The sequence below is a fragment of the Lolium perenne genome, chromosome 7, assembly GCF_019359855.2.
Source record: "Lolium perenne isolate Kyuss_39 chromosome 7, Kyuss_2.0, whole genome shotgun sequence".
Classification (NCBI taxonomy): domain Eukaryota; kingdom Viridiplantae; phylum Streptophyta; class Magnoliopsida; order Poales; family Poaceae; genus Lolium; species Lolium perenne.
In genome coordinates, this window is record NC_067250.2 from 66,931,786 (window position 1) to 66,952,763 (window position 20,978).

Sequence of the window (20,978 nt, forward strand, 5' to 3'; positions counted from 1 at the left end):
GAACTTGGAAGCTAAACCTACATCACGTGTGTGCATATGAGTCATTAGGACATGGAGTTGATAAGATGATATTTTCCAATTTATTACCTCCCTAAAGGCTCCCCAAAGGTTTCTATGGGCGCTAGAGCGAGAACCTTGTCCAACTGCCCTTCCCAAACATGTTTTTTCAGCAGTCAAATGGAAAACACGTCTGGTGCTCCCATGCCACCCCGGACCCGGAGGGGGGCAACCGGGGATGCCGACACAAATTTTCCTCGTCTCTCGCTCACTTGAAGCCTCTTTCCCTTCTCTCTCACTCGGGTCCCACCCTTTCTGTGCCCACTCGCTCCCTGCCTATTCACTCTACTCCGCCCACCCCTCCAACTGCTTCTTTCCGGAGGCTCCGGTGCCTCCCCGCCCATCGATCGGAACCAACGACCGCCGCTATGGCCCTCGGCACGGAGGAGTGCTCAGCCGCCATGATCTGGTGGGGCAGCACGGGGAGGTCTTGACCAGAAGGAGGCGACGAACTCAGCGGTGAATGTGTTTGGGGGGTTGGTTTGAGGAGGACGACTCAAAAGTTCATTTTCGTATGACTAATAGTTTGATCCGGCACCTCCCATACGGGCTAAGACTCGCTACTGCCGGAGCCCGTATGGGGTGGAGGTGTGTGTGTGGGGGGGGGGGGGGAGGGGAGGGGGGCAGTAGTCATGCTCTTATGTAGAGGGAAGGTTTTGAACCTGCCTTGGCACAACAACCAACACAAGAAATAGGCCACAACATATCCAGCACCAGCTAATCGAACCGAAACATGTCCACTAGCTTCGTAAGAGCAAGTACAATAAGGTACAGTCAGCTGGCTATAAGAGATAAAATATTATAAATTTACTTAGTTGGAGAAGAGAGATTATGAGAGAGAAGAGAAATGAGCTACTATCTAATAGCCAGCTCTAGTACGTGCTCCTAGGCACTATGTGGGACTAAAAGGTGGGTCATGTATTGTAAAAGTATTACACTTTTATACCTTACTATTGTACATGCTAGCTATAAGTTGACTATAGATGATGTGGCAAATTGTAATAGCCGACTGCCGGCTATACTATTGTTCTTGCTCTAAGGACGAAATGTTATGTTACAAAATACCTCACCTCTACATGTAGGCCACTTGCCACTCCCAATTTCTAGCTAGCCACTACACGCTAAAATATCTAGCAATTGACTATCACTATCAACGGAAGCGGTGACTCAATAAATTTTATATTGGATAGTTATAAGCCATTGGTGATGGGAATATTCTGCCATCAAAGACAAACGACTGTCAGGAGGGAAGGCTTTGGGTTAATCCATTTTGGATTGGTCCTCGACGATTGAACTGTGGTTGTGATGATGGTGAAGATTGTTGTCACATGGCTAGAAGAAGGCTTCTGTTTCCCCCTTGTAGGCCTTGGTCGTTGGCATCTTGCTAAGTTAAATTGTGGTTGTGTGCATAGTACGTGGTGTTTGGTTTCCCGAGCATCGAGGGCCTAAACTTTGAAACAAAAAGAAAAAAACTAACTGAAATTAGTACCTCCTTGTTTTCAAAATTATTTGCCTCCATTTTATCTAGATATTGATGTATCCAGATGCATTTATTAACTAGATACATCCGTATTTAGATAAAGTGGAGTTATTTAATTTATATCGGAGGGAATATTGAAATGTTTTAAAAGGACCTTTCTTAACATATACATGTATATTTTGTACAAATATATAGTTTTTTCTTCGATAATACGGTAAATTGTAGGTTACATGAAAAAGGCGAACCATAAAAATGCATCAAATAACTTATTTCACTCCTAACAATTGTATCTTTTAATGCACATATCAGCTGAAATGACATGTTGATGAAAACTTTTCTGAAGAAGATAGCAGAACGATCAGCAGTGACGTCTGTGGACCTGTCACGGATGGGCCATTGTGTAGAGGAAGACTTTGACCTAGTCTAACCTCTGAAACCAATACAGCATTAGCCAGCCAGCCAGCACACGAGGGCCGAGGCCACGCCCCTGGAGACGGAACGCAGCCCTCCCTCCACCAGCCTCGTCAGCACAACGGCTTGTGAGCTGGACCAACCCACGATGCAATCAACCAAGAAGAAACGCTACGGTGAAAATGTAAGAAATTTCGTCTCACATAGAAGAAAACGTAAGGAAATTGCAAGGTCAAGCAACAGCTGAGGGCATCTACATCGATCTGATTGATTTCAGGGATAAAATGTGAATATTCTGCTTTATTGGTTTCGGGACGCGGACACAAATTCAGCTATTTTCCCACCTTGTCCGTTCAGGTCATGGACAAACCCATCGGCAGACCCATTTTTTTTCTTCATAAAATCGAATATAATGAAAATTAATTTACATAGGGCAAAAATAACAAAAAAGCATAAAAAATGAAAAAAAGAAACCCTAGTCTCCAGCGTTTTCTGCACCGTCTAGTCCTCGTCACTGTTGGTCAGGTTGACGAGCTCCGGTGTGGGCAACGGGACTATCAGAGGCGTCGGACGGAGCTGGGGCCGCTAACACTAGCGTCGTCCATGGGCCCCATGTAGATGCTGGAAGCGCCTGTGGCGGGGCGGGGCAGCTGTTTGTGGCAACGATGGAGGGGCCGACGCTTGCGACGCCCGCTAGGTCCATGATGACAATGGGGGGAGGGGGAGGCGCATAGGGGCTTGTGCAGGTACAACTCGCCATAGTGTGTCGTCCCTGGCGGTGTGGTGTGTTGTCCCTGCGCGAGCGCATGCAGCCGCACGGTGATGCCCTGCCACTCGTTCACCTCCAGCTCCAAGGCGGCGATGGCCAGCTTAATCGGATAGATTGGGCGGCTGGTACCAGAGCTCTTCTTGCTCACGGCCGAGCGCCGATTAATGAAATGGGTCGGTGCGTTCGCGTCGAACCGTTAGGATAGATTTTTTTGAATCCTTCTGTCGGCGTGGACCAGAACAAAATGTTCCTCTGACTATCACAGTCACGCTGACTACCAGTGTCAGGACAAAGTAGGTTTATCATGAGCTAGTAACGACGGCAAACAAAACAATCCTACAGGCAGGAGCTTAGCTGGGGTGCTTTGTTCTGTCTGGCCAAGGCCAAGCCTGCGAGTAAACAACGCCGCCAGATTCGGAGGGCCAGCGGAGCAGCAGCGTACGCACCGACGTGCAGCGCGCGTTTCCACTCTGTCCCCAAACGCTCCGACGCCGACACGCGGGCCCCGCACGCCGCGCGGCTCACATGCGCCAGCCACGGAAAACGAGCTCTGGAGAAGCAAGCAAGCAAACGAACGAAAGAAAAGATCTTTTCTTTTTCTCTACTCTACGGTGGGCCGTGGGGGGTTCTGGCTTCTCTTGGAGGTATAAATCCGTCAATCAGCTGCCGCTCCCCTTTCCACTTCCGATTCATTCGCCGTCTCCGGTCCTCCCTCGCCCTTATCCCCCTCACTTTCCCCTCCTCCTCCTCCCACCCGCAGCCACCGCCGAAACTTTCCCCTCCCTCCTCTTCCTCCGCGGATCGGCGGCGCTCTAACCATCCATGTCGGTAAGTCCACCTCCCCGCGCCATCTCGCCGTGCTTTCCGGCCATGTTCCGTGCCTAGATCGACCGGCTCCACCAAGCTTTTCTTGCAATTTCAGTATTTGTTTGCTAGCTTGGATCACAGTTTATATTCTTGATTTGTTTCGTGGGAGAAATCGCGTGAGGGGAGCTGCGGGCAGGGCAGAGGAGTACTACCGCGCGTTTCAGACGACTGATCGGACCAGAGAGCCTTCCGGCCTCTCCCTCCAGTCCAATCAACCCAGCCAGCCACCTCTTTTTTGTTTCCGCCCAATACACATATGCATCTTGTAGCATCCACGACTCGGTCGTGCCTTTATTTCTACTATATATACTACGTATGTAATCCGTCGTTTCTGCTCGGCTCCTGTTTGATTGGATCAAACGCGTGGAGGAGGAGCTTCAGGATCCACCGGGTTTTGCTGTGGGCTTGCGCGCGAGGCCATGGTTCCGTTATCGCTCCTCGACAGCTTAGCTTGTTCATTCTCTAGGCTGCCACATAGGGTCTTGCTGATCAAACATTCAAGGCCACAAAAAGTTCTCTTTTTTTTTTCTTCTTCTTCCAGCAAAACCAGTTCCCCAGATGATAATTCATGGTTTGGTGCATCGGTGGCCATCGAGGGTCCATGCTACACAATGTAACTTATGAATGTTGGGCACCGTTTAAACCGAATTGAAATTAAGTTCCGCTGGCTGCATGATTACGGGTTTAGGATGGTAATACTGTATATTGACCTTATCAATCAGCGGTGCTGTCATGGAGTACATGATATGGGTTTTATGGCAATGTTTATAGATTGCTTGTTCCCTTAGGATGCCAATTGTAACCGGTTCGGTTCTCAACTTACCTGTCGTGTCTAGGCTGTGAGGCATATTCCTGTTCTGTATTTATTAATTGAAATGCACCAACAGCTTTCAGCAAGGCAACTGATACATGTCTGTTGAAACTAGAATGTCTGCCCTCTCCAAGTGGTCCATGACTTAATCAAGTTCTAGCTGTATTTTTGGACCGGGTTAAACATACCTTGCATTTCCTAGTTCCTGTTGCTAGCTGTGTGTACAGGAGTCGGCCTTCAATAATAGGTTGGCAATGCCGCTGTGTAGCTCATCGTCATTTGAGGGGAAAATAGCCTGTAGTCATACCTAAGTTAATGGTTTCACGGGCGGAAACCATTAGTTATCATTTGTTTCTACATTATTTTCTGGGGCTTTACAAAGTATATGCAACCTTGCTCATCAACGGATGCCAAGGGTTTCCACCAACTGAAATAAGTGAATATAACAGTTTTATATTTCCCAAGTTTTCGCCTGGACAACATTGGACATCATCATTCACCAATGCTTCTAGTGCACTTCATTTCGGGGGATAAGAAGTTTTAGTCATGCTAATTTCATGTCTTTTTGTAGTGAATTCATGAGTTGTCATTTGTTTCTACTTTGTTTTCTGGGTACTTCACTAAGTTTATGCATCATTGCTCATAAAAGGGCGTGATCAAACGGTTCCACCAACAGAAATAAGCTAATATACCAGTTTTATGTTTGCTGTTAACTGTCATGTCTAGCTTCTTTTATTTATTTAATACTTCCAGCAATTGCATTTCATGGCTGTTTCACAAAACCTCTCTTTCCTCCTTGATTTGGTAAGGGGGTCAGCACAGTCACTAGATATCTTCTTTTTTATATACCATGAGCATACTCCATGGTTTAATTGGTATTTGAGAACAATTGCTTGTGAACTACTTAACGGTAGGATTTCATCTAAGTTACTCTTTCTGTTACTTCCTTTGACATTGATAATGGTCTTTTTTCTAGGAGGAATCTGGTCGCCCTCTACCCAAGTTTGGCGAATGGGACGTCAACGACCCAGCATCTGCTGATGGATTCACAGTCATCTTCAACAAAGCCAGAGATGAGAAAAAGGCTGGGAATGGACAAGATACCGAATCCCCTTGCAAAGACGCCAGGACTGAGAGGGTGGAGTCCTATGCCACCAAGGCGAATTCAGTATGTGTCTTCATGACTCCATCTCTTATTGCGTAATGGGAATACATCGCATAGTCTTATCTCTTATGACCGTGTCATTAATCTCATTGTTACATGCGCAGAAGAAATGGTTTTGCTGCGTGACGCCCAGTCCTACACAATCTTGAAGTGTCACCCAAAGAAATGGTTGCGAAAAGTATGGTCCTTTGATTTTGCTATATACATACTATCCATAAGATCCTTGTAAGAGGTACCTTGGCCGTCACGATGGGTATCTCGTAAAACTCTGAAGTGTGTATGTATGGTTTGAGGGTTGTCAGACACAGATTTGGTTGGATAAGTGAACTTCTGATTGTAATTCTGGTCTTCGTTGTCGGTTTCATTTTGTGTAGTAGTGGTCGTAGTTCTGTGTCAGCGCAAAAATATATACCTGTTCCTTTTCTGTTTTTCCCTTGCCTGTTCTCTACCTAGATCTCCTATTGTCCTATTGGACCTATGTTTCCGTAAGCCGATATTTGGCAGTTTCAGAAGGGAACTTTGGCTAGCAGCTGGCTGACAGCCAGTTCCTTACAACATTTGGCCAACAACTGGCTGGCTTTCTATTACCATGTGCAAGTCTTTAGCAAAGTAACTCTGGCTACCAATATTCTGTGGTCAAACAGCCATCTGGTCCATCTTTAGAAAAAAACCATAGCAAAACTGCTGGCTTTAATTGATTTGATTGAAAATGATAAAGTACAACCAGCTTGACAGCGGGGTTTAGAATGACCAAGATCATGTCGACCCTAGAGCTCGGTCCAAAACACGTCTGGCTCTATGACAAGCATACCTGCTTCAACAATTCAACTTTTAACGAAAATGAACTTTCAATTCAGAGATATGCACTAAATCATTTAATCTTCAAGATCCCTCTGGCTTCCGTTCTTCATTGGTTTTACAAAGTAGCATCTTGCCGTTGGACTCTACCCGTGGCGAACATTAAAACACTTCAGTTTCTGCGAGCCTGTTTGCACTCATCCTCCACGAATCCATCGGTGACAAAGAGAAACTATAAACATCAGTAGGATCTTTTAGTTGCGCCTTCTGAAAGTAGGTTATATGGGCTATTTTCTAGCTCCCCCAACACGGAGCAGCAATTCCAAATGAAAAGATTCGCTGATCGATCCTTCTTCCTGAATATTTGCAACATGTATCAAGAAATAGTGAAGGGAAGAAACTATACATTTGCATCAGCGAGCAAAATAACATGGAATGAGAAGCTGATAACTGTCATAGAGTCCGATTAAGAAGAGTGCACATGATTAGAGAGCTTTCTTACGGTACCGGGTACCCTGCTTAATATAATAGATGAAACGTGCCCGAAACCACAAATATTGGAGCTGGGGCTATGTGAATCTCGTTAGTTTCCAAAATTTGTAAAAGACATTTTGAAGTTTTGAAAAATCTGAAAAGAACTCCAAATATATATTCAATGATGTATTCTATGAGTATGCAAAATCTTGAGCTGAAATACCTAATCTTTTAGGCTACGTAAAAATAACAAAATCCAACATACTTTGAAGATTCAAAAAGTTGCACTAGAGTCTACAAGTTTGTCAATTTTGTACGGCCCACAACATAAACTATTTCACATTGGTTTTTTTGCACACTTCTAGAGTAAATTATTATCTACAGGTAGAAGTTTTGTCACAATTTTATGAAACTTTTAAATACCCTTTTTATTTTATTTTTATTTTAAAAACAGAGTATATGTAGCCCGCGCGTCAAAGAGTGCCGCTCTTTGGAGTTCGAGCTCCACGTAGGCCTTTTTTAAAGAAAAAGTCAAAAACGACATTTAAAAGCTCTAAAAAAATCTGAATGTACATAAAAATATCATGTAAAATCTTAATGCTAAATACAGAAATAATTTGTACACCACACATTGGTGTGGGTGATTCCGTCACTGTTCATTTATTTCTCGGCATTCATGCCCATCATGGTAGATGGAAAAATTCGTTTCTCTCTCCTCTTTTTTATCTGAATCTCAAAGCACAATGAACGAAACACCCACATGGTCACGCCCATGCGTGGGTGTACAAAATCTACTAGATACCTTATACTTTTGGCTAAAAATGACAATTTCGAAAGTTCAAAATAACGTACTGTTCACTATAATAAGATCCACAGTTTTATCATTTTCTTGTATCCCAATGTGTTAGATATTTTGTATTGAGATTTTGCTAGCCTTTATCTGCATCCAGATTTTTTTCTTTTCAGATATTTTTAGAACTTCAAAATATAGTTTTCAATTTTTATAAAAAAACTAGCTAGGCGGAGCTCGAGCTTCAAAAGTCCACACTCCAGTTTTTTTCGAAATCAAATACGTGTGTACTAACCAGGCTCAGAAAATTGGTACCCTGTTCAAGCCTACGGAGCTTGTCAAAGCGAACCTGTCAGGCCCGTCTACCCGGCCCTATGAGAAATTCAGCCCAGTGGCCTACCATAGATCTGCGCTCCCGGACGATGCCCTAGTGAGCGAGCCCAACACCAACACTACACCGGCGGAGCAGCCGGACGAGTCGACGATCGACGCGGCGGGCGGCGATCCTCCACCCGCAGCTACCGCGCGCTGTATGGACCACCTCGTCCGCCGGCCATCAATCCTCTGTCCACTGGAAGCGTCATCTTCGTTCGCAGGTCAGCTTTTGCCAGCTTGCACGGAAGGTGCTTGTGGTTATTACTGTACGTCTTAGCGCGTCCTAAGCTGAAGTAGCTAGCTAGATATTGAGCACAAGTCATCGACTGAGCACAGTAGCCTCCTCACGCTCCCTCTGGCTCCGCCGTGTCTAGTGCCATGGCGGTGCGGCGGTGCCCCGGCAGGCTCCCGTCCTTAGCGTGTCCGTCTACGATTGAGGAAATGTCCAGAAAAATAATATACACCAAAATCTTAATAAGCTATTGCATAAAAACTAGGAAATGTCTTGCTGTCAACCGGCTTTAGCTACAGCTGGTTGCAACTGTCGCGTGCGTCGCATGATTAGTGTCTCATCGTTTCGTTGTCCTTGCGCCACGTCGCCCCCTAAAACTGAGCAGAGCAAAAAATGTTACATGCGGTTCCTTTTGACACCCATGCCACTGCACATGCATAGAAGGCGGCGCGGGGAGCGGCGGCGGAGGAGGGGGAGGTTTTGGGCATGCAGAGGAAGGAAGGGGTTGCTATGACCTATTGCTCCATGCGAGGCCACCGCCGAATCCGGGAAATCCCTGCATGGGAACGACTAGACGGGAGGTGAGGGGGCAGCCGCTCCAAGCAACGACGGGTCAGGATCAGGGACTCCTCTAGGGCGACGATGACAACGACGCCCTGGCCCCGCTGGCTCACATAGAAGGCCCGGATTCAGCCTCCCCTCCTTGTTTTTTTTTGTTTATTTCTTTGGATTTCCGGATACAGTTTTTGTTCATTGTTTTCCTCTTATGAAACTACTCTATACATGAATCTGAGGTCTTGTTTTGTGAGTCTACCATCAAACATATTATTTATTCTATATTTCCTTTTTTCGGATCAGAAAGTGTAAAAAACATGTATGAAAATTTGGATGAAATAGTTTACCAGATGGCCAACCCTACACCAAACAAAAAGTAGTGGCGAGAGAAACAGATGGAGCAGTGCAGATTCCTTTTTTTTCCCGCCCCAAAGTTTTTTCGTGGCAAACATACCTGCCGAAAGTAATACCCGCCACCGATCATGCACCAGAACGATAACCTCACACATCAAATATTGGGGGAAGCCGGACCCACACAGGTAGCCAGACCATGGGTTAATAGCCAGGACAAGACAACCTGGTCAACATCTGGACACGCGGCTGGAGAATCTCAAAGCGAGTGCGAGTCCAATTATGGAGAGACCATGCATGGTTATACATCTAATCGGCAATTGACTTTACTAGTAGCTTATTGATATAGTAAATCATCATAACTTGTGAACATGAACATATCCTATGCCAAGTATGACGACCATATGTTAGGTGTGCAATACACTTACTTTTAATACGTGCTGACTAGGCCCATGGTTTCGTAGCCCTGTTTGACTGTAAATGCTATCCGGAAGTGCCTCGTCTCCTTACCGTACTGGCATACTCGGTTTGATTATGCTTGTGTATCCTATCTATTTAGTATACATCTCACCCCGATCCCAGGTACTCTGTTTTCACCACAGGCTCTGCATGCTTCCTGGGTAGTCATATGGTCTATAAGAAGTGATCTTACCAGCCTATCCTAAATGGTACATTAGACCTGCATCATAGTCATGTTTATGACCTGACACCTGCCTACCGTTTATACCATTTGATAATCCTTTGAATCACACTCTACAAATGATTTAATTTTGTAATCATGTCTCTTGAGTTGAGCCCATTTACAACGGTCATACTTTCAGCCACCTTGTACTTTCATAGTTCCTGCTAATGACTATTCTTGTTATCAATTTCAAACCAAACTCATCAACAAGATGAAACCTCTCTAAGTGATTTTCTATTAAAAAACAAGTTGGCACACGGCAAGCTGAATCTAGTTGGATAGAAAAGCACACCCTGGGCATGATCATTTTCATGACTTGCAGTTTATGCTTCAAAGCTGCACTTTTTTAGACTTCAAAGCTGCATATGAACACGCGTGCTTCTCCCAGAAGTCAAAGTATGATTTGTCTTATATGCACAGCATGCCACGCCTTAATCTTGTCTCACTTGTGCTATTTATTTAGGTCATAAACATGAACTCCCACAGCAAGAACGGGAAAAAGTATAATACCACCACCTAATCATTTGTATCTAACCTAAAATCGCCAGCATCAAGTTGTTCTTTTCTTTGGGTCCTAGAATTTTTGTAAGTGTCTCAACATCTTGTTCTATTCAGTTTCAACTGGTAGCAATGACATTCAAGTATAATCTGAACAACTGACATATCACTATTTTGTTTGGCTAGACATTGTTTGGACATTCTTTTGATGCATGTAGGACTTATTTCAAGATATTCAATATATCCAAATCTAAAGAATCACTACATCATCGCCCCTCTATCTCGGAATGTGTATAGTTGTTGCCGGAATTTTCAATATCATTTAGGATTTGCTCCATGTCAACGTCTCGTCGCACAAAATATGCGGGGCAGTCTGGAGCCGGAAGCGTGGTGCTTCCATTCTCTAGGACAAACACAACGGATGACATGAGTGGCCTGTCATCCGGGTTTTCCTGGACACACAAGAGTGCTACATGGACACAGAGAAGAACTTCATCAGGCGGACAAGCATCTCGGATAGATGAGTCTGGTAACTCTCTAGTCTTCCCTTCCATCCACATACTCCATGACTGAAAAAACCAAGAACATATGGATTTTTATTTTGTTTGTCATACAAAAAATATATTTATAGTTTTTGTCCATTTCTAGAAATGAACGTTGAGAGAAGTCTTGTTGTACTTACATAGACTATGAGGCTAGAGAGGCTCATGGTGTGAGCGCGGGAGTATCTTCTTAAACCAGTTACAACCTCGAGTAATAACACGCCAAAGCTATAGACATCGGACTTGGTAGAGAAGACACCTTCCATTGCATACTCAGGAGCCATGTAGCCACTAGTTGATCATTTCAATCATATAGTTAGGGAATATAAGTTGAATATATTCAAATGTTAATATGAACTTTCATTCTATGGATACTCACTATGTTCCAACAACACGCTGGGTATTTGCATTTTCCTGGTTATCAACAAAGGTCCTCGCCATACCAAAATCTGCAATCTTGGGTTTCATCTCTTCATCTAGCAAAATATTTCCAGATTTGAGATCTCTATGAATTATGGTCAGTCTTGAGTCTTGGTGGAGGTAAAGAAGTCCCTTAGCGACCCCCTTGATTATGTTAAACCGTTTTTCCCAATCTAGCAAAAACTTTCGTGAATCATCTGCAAAACAGAAGGACTTCTAAGAAAAAGAAAAAGCTTTAGTTGGAAGAGAACTGTATTGTGTTGCTGCAATATGTACCAAAAAGGATAGCATCTAAGCTCCCGTTAGGAAGGTACTCATAAATTAATAGCTTTTCGTCTCCCTCTGCACAACATCCAAGAAGTCGAACCAAGTTTCTATGCTGCAATTTGGCAATTAGAATGACTTCATTCTTGAATTCACGTGTTCCTTGTTGAGAATCCTTGCTTAACCTCTTTACGGCAACTTCTTGCCCCCCTAGCATTCCCTAGAGAATTGCGAGGATGTAAGTTTTTGACAAAATCCATTTCATTGTATAGATTTTTTTGAAAAAATAGAAAATTATCAAATGAGCTATATACCTTGTACACTTTTCCAAAGCCTCCTTGTCCAATCATATATGTTTCAGAGAAATTGTGTGTTGCCAGGGCAATTTCCTCAAGTCTCCTAAATGGAAATTCATGATCGTGTGAAGGGTGTCCTTCCCCTGGTTCAAAAAAGGAACTCAGACCGTCCAATGTTGTATTATTGCATTTGCTCCATCTATTGGGCTTGCCTGCTTCACAATGTTATAATTGTTTCATCTGGTAAACACATTGTATACCTAAGAAATGTTCTAATTGACTAGTAGATTTGTTTCATTTTGTTTACTTTCCTTTGTGCACTCATGAAACATACATCAAATAACTCACATGATAATTTTCATCATCCGGGGACAAAACAAACCTAATAATATACCGATGACTTGGCATACAAGATAAAAAAAATGTGATAGAAAAACACTTCTGCTATTTGACAACCAAATGTTTTCGAATTCATCAACACTGTCTTTTTGTCCATTGGATGCATGCTATATCGATTGAGCCACATGCTTTTTTATGTGTAAATTCTTTATGTGGCATAAATTACAACCGACTTACACTAGTATTTACATGTAAATATGTAAACTACTAGCCCGCTAACAATGTAACTTATATGTATATGCATTGTTACGTGTGCACACACACATATAAATTACATGTATATACATTGAAAATGACATGTAAAAATGAACTTTGAAATGGAAAAACAATCAATGTCCACTTATGATTGGAAGATCGACTTATGACCGATTAAAAACAATCAGGTGATAAATAGACATGTACCTTTGAATTTGAACCATGCCAAGGAAATGCATATGAGTAGCAGAACAGTTCCTCCTAAAGTTGGCAGCACAATCTTGGCTGCATTTCTCTTTGTTGTATTACCTGTTCAATGCATACATTGCATAGATAAGTCAAACAACGGAAGTCTATTTGGTCCAACGGGTTAGCACATTTATAAAGCAAATCATGGAGTAGATAGGGAGAGATTTGGTACCATGTGCTCCTGCTGCATCGGAGCCATCGATGCGGATAAAGAGTGTCTCGCCGCCGAGCTCTCCTACCTTTCCTGTGTCAAACAGCTCTCCTGCCCACAACAGGCACTTGGTCACATCTCCTCCGGACCTGCCACTGCTCCGGTTGGCATGGGCGTAAGCTACACAGGAGCAATTGCGGCTGCATTCTGCCGCACACTCCTCGGATGTACCCTTGTCCCTGCCGACCAGCACAGACCTATCTGGCCACTTCATTCCCGGCAAGGCTAAGAAGTTTCCACCGCACCCTCGCCGCATCTTACGCCGGCACCCTGCCGAGAACATTCTGTCGGTCCACTCCTCCTTATTGATAGGCTCGAAGCCGTCAAGGCACTTGCACGTAGCCACGGGCCCTGTCGTCTCGTCGCAGTAGCCGTGCTTACCACAGTAGCCATAACGGTTGCATTCGTGGCCTGGCAACTTCTCCAGAACTTCCCACGCTAATGCTTTGCTGCTCCAACTCTGGGTTTGGAACTCGCCGGAGTAGGTCAGCACTAACATGGTGTGCGAGGCGCCATCGGAGAGGCTGTAGCTGAAGTAGATATCTTGGTCGCTCTCCTCAACGGCCATGTAGATGATGACCTCGGTGCTGCCATTCGCTTGGTGGTTCTGGCCAAGGCTATACACCAGGTTTCCAGCCCATGGGGTGCCACGGGCCACCGGTTGTGTCCCGTCCCAGAGGAATATTTGGAGGAGTGTCGCTGGGTCGATGCCGCAAGAGAAGCGCCCCGGCGAGGGGTCGTTAGGGCTCTTCCAAGATACCAGGCGCTCCTCGTCGCCGCGGCTCTTGTTGTACTTGTTGATGTGGAGCTTCATGCCGGGGAGTAACTTGTCGGTGTGGTGATCGAAGCTCTGCCATAGCGCAGTGCCATTTGACGACCGGATAACCAGGTTACCGGTGTTCAGCAACACCGCCATCGAGCCCGGGGCAGCAGCCACGTTGGTCGTCGTCCAAAGGACTCGGCCGCCACGGTTACCGTCGGACACGACAAGATTGGAGGCATTGGTGAAGGAGAGTATCGGTGCGGTGCCGTTCGCGGCAGGGGTTTCTCTGTTGGCGACCCACACAACGGTAAGCTCGGGGATGCCATTGTACCATATGCCCAGGTAAAACCTGGCCGGTGTGGAGTTGGTGGGGCTGAAGAAACCCAAAGCAAAAGCACCACCATCGGAGACGATGGTACTGCCAGGAGAGAGTGGCTCGCCGGGGACAAGCTTGTCGTCGGATGCACACAATGGCAGCAGGATCAGAAGGCTCAGCACGGCGGTGGAGCAGGCAGGAGCCTTCCAAGCCATCTATGGATCTGCCACACACTAGCTGCTAACCGGGAGTACTAGCATGCACCGAGCCCTGGTCTAGAAGTAAAATAACACGCTATTGAAGCGGTCAAAGATGATTAAATACTGTAAAGTTTTGGAACTCTCGTAGATTGTCTTCGGATTAGCTGAGAATGCGTTGGAGTTTGACATTTTAGCTGCCCACGACGGACCGGAGTTGCCGTGCTACCGTCACAGCGAGCAGGTGAGACCGTGAGAGCCGGCCAATCCTTCGATCGATCTGGCAAATCTCTCAGTAGTAAGTAGCTTGTCTATTTACTTTGCATGTGACTAAGTATGAGTTACACCGAGCCTTGGTCTATAAGGCAAAAAAAAAAAAAAAAAAAAAATCTTTGACTGGCAGCAACCCGCCATGTTCCATTTTTTTTTCCAGAGCGCGCGAAACACGTGTCTTATCTTTATAGAAGAAGAAGCGTAACAAAGTACAAGAAAGCACACGAGTGCTGAGACACGCACACCACCTCCCTCCGCCTAGGCCTACTCTCTCGCTATACCTAGCCTCCCTCCTCTCTTCCCTCTCCCAGAGGTGGAACTCCTCTCTGATCTCCACTAACATTTGGTCTACCGTTTTCTGTTCCCTCTCATTACCAAAAGCCCTCGCATTCCTCTGCTTCCAAAGCGTACTGATGACCATGGAGTCAAAGAGCTTCCTGTCGATCCTCCGCACTCGCTTGCGGGCCTCCGTCCACCATCGTTCTAGGTTCCCCGTGTACCCATGATCTGCAATCCGTAGATTTGCACTCCGTATGACCCTGCACCACACCTGTCTCGCATATGGGCATAGGGTTAGGATATGATCGACGTTGTCTTCCTCTTGCAGACATGTATAGCACGTATCTGGATGCTCCTAGAGCCCATGCCTCGCCCTCCTATCTGAAGTCCACAGCCGATACCTCAGGGCCAACCATGCGAACACCTTGCACTTCATGGGGGAGAAAGAACCCCACACCGGCTCACTCATGCTCCATCGGACGCTTCCCTGACAAAGCATCTTATACGTGCCCTTTGCCGTGTAGGTTCCCGATTCCACGCCTTTCCAGGCAATACGATTGGGTCTCGTGCCATCTCTCCACCTCTTCGACGGCCTCCCAGCATTGGGTTCAAAGCTCAGCGGTCATCTCCCCTTTTATGTCATCTATCCATCCATCCTCATGCAATGCCTCAGCCACTAGGCGGTTGTTCCTCCTCCTGGTGGGTACCCTGGCAAAAACCTCCAGCGCAACTCCTCCGTTGTGTGTCCGCTAATCCATCTGTCCCTCCAAAAATAGATCAAACGCCCATCTCTCACCGTAAACTGTGCCAGGCTCTGGAGTACTCCTGCGGCTTCTGGGTCGTTTACCCCGGGTAGGCCTTGCCATGGCCTCTCCGGATCCGTGCGTCTAAGCCAGAGCCATGTTCCATCTCAGTAGCAAGGTTTTGGAATTATGTGGGTTGGTTTGGCATTAGCTGAGACAGTGTTGGAGTTTTTGACATTTCTTGTACTAGTTGCGTTGCGACCACCACCGCGATGTTGGAAATAAGTCTCTGATAGTTGGTGAGTGGTGACGATATGTTTGGGCATGGGTTCTTGGCAAGTGTTGCCATCCAAGCTTCCAAGTTGCAATAAGGTTAGGTTCTTGATGCAGGCCAATAGCAATACATTCGACTAGCCAGACTAGTGTCTGAAACATTAAGCTATACGGACTAGTAAATGAAACCTTAAACTAGTCACGCCTAAAGATCGGTAACACATGTAACCAATACGCCTCCATGACGTATCCTTGAAAACATAACATATACTGTTCAGTTGAAAGCCTGCACAAAAATAGACGGTTATATAGCGACACACTGACCTTGGCATCGCGGTGTTCGTGCCCACCAGCATGACAGCATACAACCTCTCCTCTGGTTCGCAGTTCTCCTGCCTAGCTTGCGGCTAGTGGCAAGGAGGTGGAGGCGATCTAATAAAACAGAGAATGTCCTCATCGGGTTCCCCTAGCTGTCGCTGCGCTTCGAGGGCAAAAGCTCTAAGGTTGGTGCCAATGCATCACCCCACTATAGCCTCGCCACGTCAGCTTTTCCCTCACTCTCACCCCACTCTCACCTCACTCTCACCCCACGGTGCCAGTGCACGGGCTATAGTGCCAGCTCTCACTTCTCTCTCCTCCCTACCGCCTCCCTACCGCTCCCACTAGCACCGCTATCGCCTCCCTCTCGCCCCGCTCTCGCCTCCAACGCGGGCTATAGGCGGGCGGTACCGCGCCCTAACACCGGGCGGTGGAACCACCGCCCGCCGCTACCGTCTCGCCCGCCTACCGCCCCGCTACCGCCTTGCTGCGGGCGGTACCACCCGCACTGCCGCCCGCGTTGGCACCAGCCTAAGTACCAGAGAATCTCTTACCATTGACAAACGCAAAACATCCATCGGTGACGAGGAAAGTGTTCTGTCGACTCTACCCACCGCTGGTGACCTGTTGTAGTGAAGACAATTAAGAAAGGAAAACCCTGTGGATCACCCGGGGGATCATATCTGTTCCATCGTCCGCCTCCGCGCGATGTCGCGTGTCCCCCGGGCCCACGTTATCTTCTCCCCTTCTCCTGTTCTTTCTCTCACGGGGGAGTGCTCCTCTGCCTCGATTTTGTTCATCGTGGAGCTCCTCAGCGGCCCAACCTCGCCCAATTCCACCTCCACCTCCTCCTCCCGGGACTCCTCCGCCTCGTCCACCTCCCACCTCCCGGAGCTCCTCCGTTTCGTCGCCTGAGACAGGCAGTGTCACCGCCCGGAGTTCGCCCGCGTCAATCTAGGCCCTTGTCGCTTACGAGGCGTGGTGCGGTCGGAGCGAGGCCGGCGTTGGAGCCCAGGTCGCTGCAGCAGAGGTCGACCGCCGGGGAACCACCGCTGCCCTCCATATCCACGCCCGCGTGTTCCATACCCAGGCTCACCCGCGGGCTCCATGGAAAATGCTGCAGAGGTGGGCGGTGGGCCTTGCTCCCGGCGGCGAACGACGCTGCTCCAAGCGGCGGACGCCATTGCTCCCAGCGACGGAAGCGATTGCTCCGAGCGGCGGACACTGTTGCTCCCAGCAATGGACGCAATTTCTCCGAGCGGCGGACGCCGTTGCTCCCAGCGGCCGACATGCTTGCTACAAGGGGGTCCGGCCTTGCTACAAACGGCGACGAGCTTTGCTACCATGGCGCGGCGGCTTTGCTACCATGGTGTGGCGGCGTTGCTACAAGGGACGGCTGACCTTGCTACAAACGGCCGCTGGTTTTGCTCCAAGGGGCGAACACCGTTTCTACATGGAGCTTCCAGCGCTGCTACCCATGGCGTGGTGGCGTGGAGGCGATGCTACCGGAGTGGTTCTAGAAAGTTCCAACGGTGTTGCTGCTTCACCGGCGACATCCCGTCGGTTTTCTCTGACGGCGGAGGAGATGCGCGGCGCTGGGAGAAGATTCCGCATCAGTTCTCCGGCGACGCCCACGACAGGTTCTCTGGCGACGCCCACGACGAGTTCTCCGGCGACGCCCTTGACGAGGTTTTCCATCGGCGCCCGCGACGGGGTTCTCCGGAGATGCTTGCGACGAGATCTGCGGTGACGACTCCGGTGTTGTTTGTGGTCATGGGAGGACCGGGGGAAAGAGTGCAGCACATGCGGGAGGAGCAGTTTCTCATTTATTCTGTGTGGATTTTTTTTCTAAAGAAAAAGACACGTGTCAGCCTCTCCACCCAGGGGATCGGAGGATTTGATCCCCCGGGGGACGCTCAGCACTCCCCATTAAGAAATCAAGCTGTCAGCCGTGCAGCCCCGGGAGTCACTACTGAAGTACCAGGAAACTAACAGAATGACCGTCAGCCGTCGGTCCATGAGTGACGAGCCTGGCCTATAGAGTTGCTTCATTTGTATTTGTAAGTTCCACCTTAGAGCTGGTGCTTCTCAAACACGTATAGTGGACACACACTGAACTCAAAGGTAGAATTGAATGACAAAAGTACTTTGGAGCAGCTCAAAGTTGCTGCGTTTTCTCTCTACTACTTGCTGTTAAACTGATACAATGGGGGGCGCTATTTATACTACTAGTGAGCTACACAAACCAGATCATGTACTACACTTCTGGTGTGAACACTTGACTAGTGGAAGCTGAGAATGTCAAGCTGACTTATCCCTGCAGGTTTCAGGTTTATCTTCTGCACCTTATCACCTTCCAGCCTTGTCAGGTTATCTCCTGCAACTCTGATTTGCCTCTTGCCCACTTGCCCTACTTGCTGATCCTAGTCATGCAAGGATTCTATTCACACAGAGCAAACTACTACTACTAGTAGATGCACGTACATGTGCATGCCTTATTTGTGGCTAAGCAAACTTGCTACTACTAATCTACTAGCAACTGATTAAACAATAATTCTCCTCCTAATCTAGTTGCGGTAGAGGTTGATGACGCCAATTCTTTCTCGCAGATTTTGAAACTGAACGCGACCAAGTGCCTTGGTCAGAATATCTGCGAGTTGGTCTTCTGTGCCGATGTACTCGACCGTGACAGTTCCATCCTCAATGCAGTCCCTGATGTAGTGGTACCGAGTGTCGATGTGCTTGCTACGGTCATGGTACACTGGATTCTTGCACAGTTGGATCGCAGACTTATTGTCCATGAGCAGATCAGCGACGAGAGGAGCAGATCCCAGCAAGTCGCCGAGCACCCACCCTTTGCACAGTTGGATCGCAGACTTATTGACACGCCGTTGTCGCAACTGCGATGTACTTAGATTCGCAGGACGACAATGCCACCACCCTTTGCTTCTGGCTCTGCCATGACACTGGGCAATTTTCGAAGAAGAAGAGTGTACCTGTAGTACTCTTCCTGTCATCGATATCACCCGCGTGATCTGCATCGCTGTAGCCGATCAGGTGTGCACCTTTTGGCGCGGAGGAGAACGAACAGCCGGTGTCGATGGTCCCCGCAATGTAGCGGAGCAGGTGCTTCACAACACTCAGGTGCTCCGTGGTGGGCGCTTCCATGAAGCGGCTCACCATGCCAACGGCGAAGCTAATGTCCGGCCTCGTGTGCACGAGGTAACGCAGACTGCCGACAATGCTGCAGTACAGCGTCATGTCGACCGGAGGATTCTTGCTCCTCTTCGAGAGCTTCAGCCTTGGCTCCATCGGCACATGAGCTGCGTTGCAGTCAGCCATGCCCGCCTTTTCGAGCACTTTTCGAGCACCTTCGCTGCGAAGGCGCTCTGCTTCAGCGTGATGTGGCCAGGAGCCTGACATACCTCGATGCCCAGGTACAGAGTGAGCAAGCCCAGATCGCTCATCTTGAATTGGCTGCACATCTGCTGCTTGAAGCTTGAGATTGCAGTGGTGCTCCCTCCTGTGACGACGAGATCGTCAACGTAGACGCCAAGCAGGAGCCGTGAGTCACACCCTCTCCACGAGTGTACACGGCATGCTCCGAAGTACTCCGCACGAAACCGAGTGACACCAGCACGGCATGGAGGTTGGTGTTCCATGCCCGCGGGGCCTGACGGGGACCGTAGAGTGCCTTGTGGAGGCGCATCACCTTGCTCGAGTTGTTGCCGTCGACGAATCCTGGCGGCTGCCCCGAAAATCACCGTTGAGGAGTGCCGTCCTCACGTCCACGTGGTGGACCTCCCACTTGAATTGGGTAGCGACATCGATCAGGAGCCTGACAGAGTCCAGTGGCGCAACAGGGGCAAAGACTTCATCGAAGTCAATCCCTGGCCGCTGGACGTATCCCTTTGCGACGAGCCTGACCTTGTGCTTGATATCTTATTTTTATGTATCATGAACATACTCCATGGTTTAATTGGTATTTGAGAGCAATTTCCTATGAATTACTTAACAGTAGGATTTCATCTAAGTTACTCCTGTGTTACTTACTTTGACATTGATAATGGTGTTTTTTTCTAGGAGGAATCTGGTCGGCCTCTACCCAAGTTTGGCGAATGGGACGTCAACGACCCAGCTTCTGCTGATGGATTTACAGTCATCTTCAACAAAGCCAGAGATGAGAAAAAGGCTGGGAATGGACAAGATACCGAATCCCCTTGCAAAGACGCCAGGACTGAGAGGGTGGAGTCCTACGCCACCAAGGCGAATTCAGTATGTGTCTTCATGCCTCAATCTCTTATCCAGTTTTTTTTTGCCTCATGGGAATTCATCGCATGTTCTTACCTCTTATGATCGTGTCATTTATCTCATTGTTACATGTGCAGAAGAAATGGTTTTGCTGCGTGACACCCAGTCCTACACAATCTTGAAGTGTCACCTGAAGAAATGGTCGCGAAAAGTATGGTCCTTTGATTTTGCTGTATACATACTATCCATAAGATCCTTGTAAGAGGTACCTGCGCCGCCACGATGGGTATCTCGTAAAACTCTGAAGTGTGTGTATCTATGGTTTGAGGGTTGTCAGACACAGATTTGGTTGGATAAGTGAACTTCTGATTGTAATTCTGGTCTTCGGTGTCGGTCTCATTTTGTGCAGTAGTTGTCGTAGTTCTGTGTCAACGCAAAAATATACTTGTTCCTCTTCTGTTTTCCCTTGCCTGCTTTCTGCCTAGATCCCTTGTCCTATTGGACCTATGTTTTGGTAAACCGATATTTGGCAGTTTCAGTTTTGGTTGGCAGCTGGCTGACAGCTAGTTGTAGTCGTTCCAAATTTTGGCCATCAACCCTTGGCTTATCAAGCGGCTGGCTGTCTATTTCCACGTGCCAGTCTTTGGCAAAGTACCTCTGGCTACCAATTATTT

At 47.5% G+C, this 20,978-nt stretch overlaps 3 protein-coding genes across 3 annotated transcripts; 2 read left to right on the forward strand and 1 right to left on the reverse strand.

The window, feature by feature from the left end:
- The first annotated feature begins 3,379 nt into the window (after positions 1-3,379).
- LOC127317209 (protein NOI4) lies at positions 3,380-5,984 on the forward strand. The gene is made up of 3 exons (XM_051347731.2): positions 3,380-3,545; positions 5,372-5,563; positions 5,665-5,984. Exons 1-3 carry the CDS (start codon positions 3,540-3,542, stop codon positions 5,707-5,709), a joined length of 243 nt encoding a protein of 80 aa, XP_051203691.1. The 5' UTR covers positions 3,380-3,539; the 3' UTR covers positions 5,710-5,984.
- Positions 5,985-10,581: 4,597 nt separating this feature from the next.
- Positions 10,582-14,260, reverse strand: LOC127317206 (putative G-type lectin S-receptor-like serine/threonine-protein kinase At1g61610). The gene is made up of 7 exons (XM_051347728.2): positions 12,853-14,260; positions 12,639-12,740; positions 11,856-12,049; positions 11,554-11,761; positions 11,237-11,474; positions 10,998-11,148; positions 10,582-10,884 (listed from the first exon to the last, which is right to left on the reverse strand). Exons 1-7 carry the CDS (start codon positions 14,183-14,185, stop codon positions 10,582-10,584), a joined length of 2,529 nt encoding a protein of 842 aa, XP_051203688.1. The 5' UTR covers positions 14,186-14,260.
- On the forward strand, positions 10,720-20,682 carry LOC127317208 (protein NOI4-like). The gene is made up of 3 exons (XM_051347730.2): positions 10,720-10,844; positions 20,137-20,328; positions 20,442-20,682. The coding sequence occupies exons 1-3, from the start codon at positions 10,836-10,838 to the stop codon at positions 20,484-20,486; spliced, it is 246 nt and encodes an 81-aa protein (XP_051203690.1). The 5' UTR covers positions 10,720-10,835; the 3' UTR covers positions 20,487-20,682.
- The last annotated feature ends 296 nt before the right edge of the window (positions 20,683-20,978 follow it).

Coding starts and splice junctions, on each gene's coding strand:
- LOC127317209 (XM_051347731.2), top strand. Junction 5,564..5,664: donor ATGCCACCAAGGCGAATTCA/GTATGTGTCTTC, acceptor TTACATGCGCAG/AAGAAATGGTTTTGCTGCGT.
- LOC127317208 (XM_051347730.2), top strand. Junction 20,329..20,441: donor ACGCCACCAAGGCGAATTCA/GTATGTGTCTTC, acceptor TTACATGTGCAG/AAGAAATGGTTTTGCTGCGT.
- LOC127317206 (XM_051347728.2), bottom strand. CDS start 14,185: ATGGCTTGGAAGGCTCCTGCCTGCTCCACCGCCGTGCTGAGCCTTCTG. Junction 11,475..11,553: donor CTTAGATGCTATCCTTTTTG/GTACATATTGCA, acceptor TCTGTTTTGCAG/ATGATTCACGAAAGTTTTTG. Junction 10,885..10,997: donor TCTCTAGCCTCATAGTCTAT/GTAAGTACAACA, acceptor TGGTTTTTTCAG/TCATGGAGTATGTGGATGGA.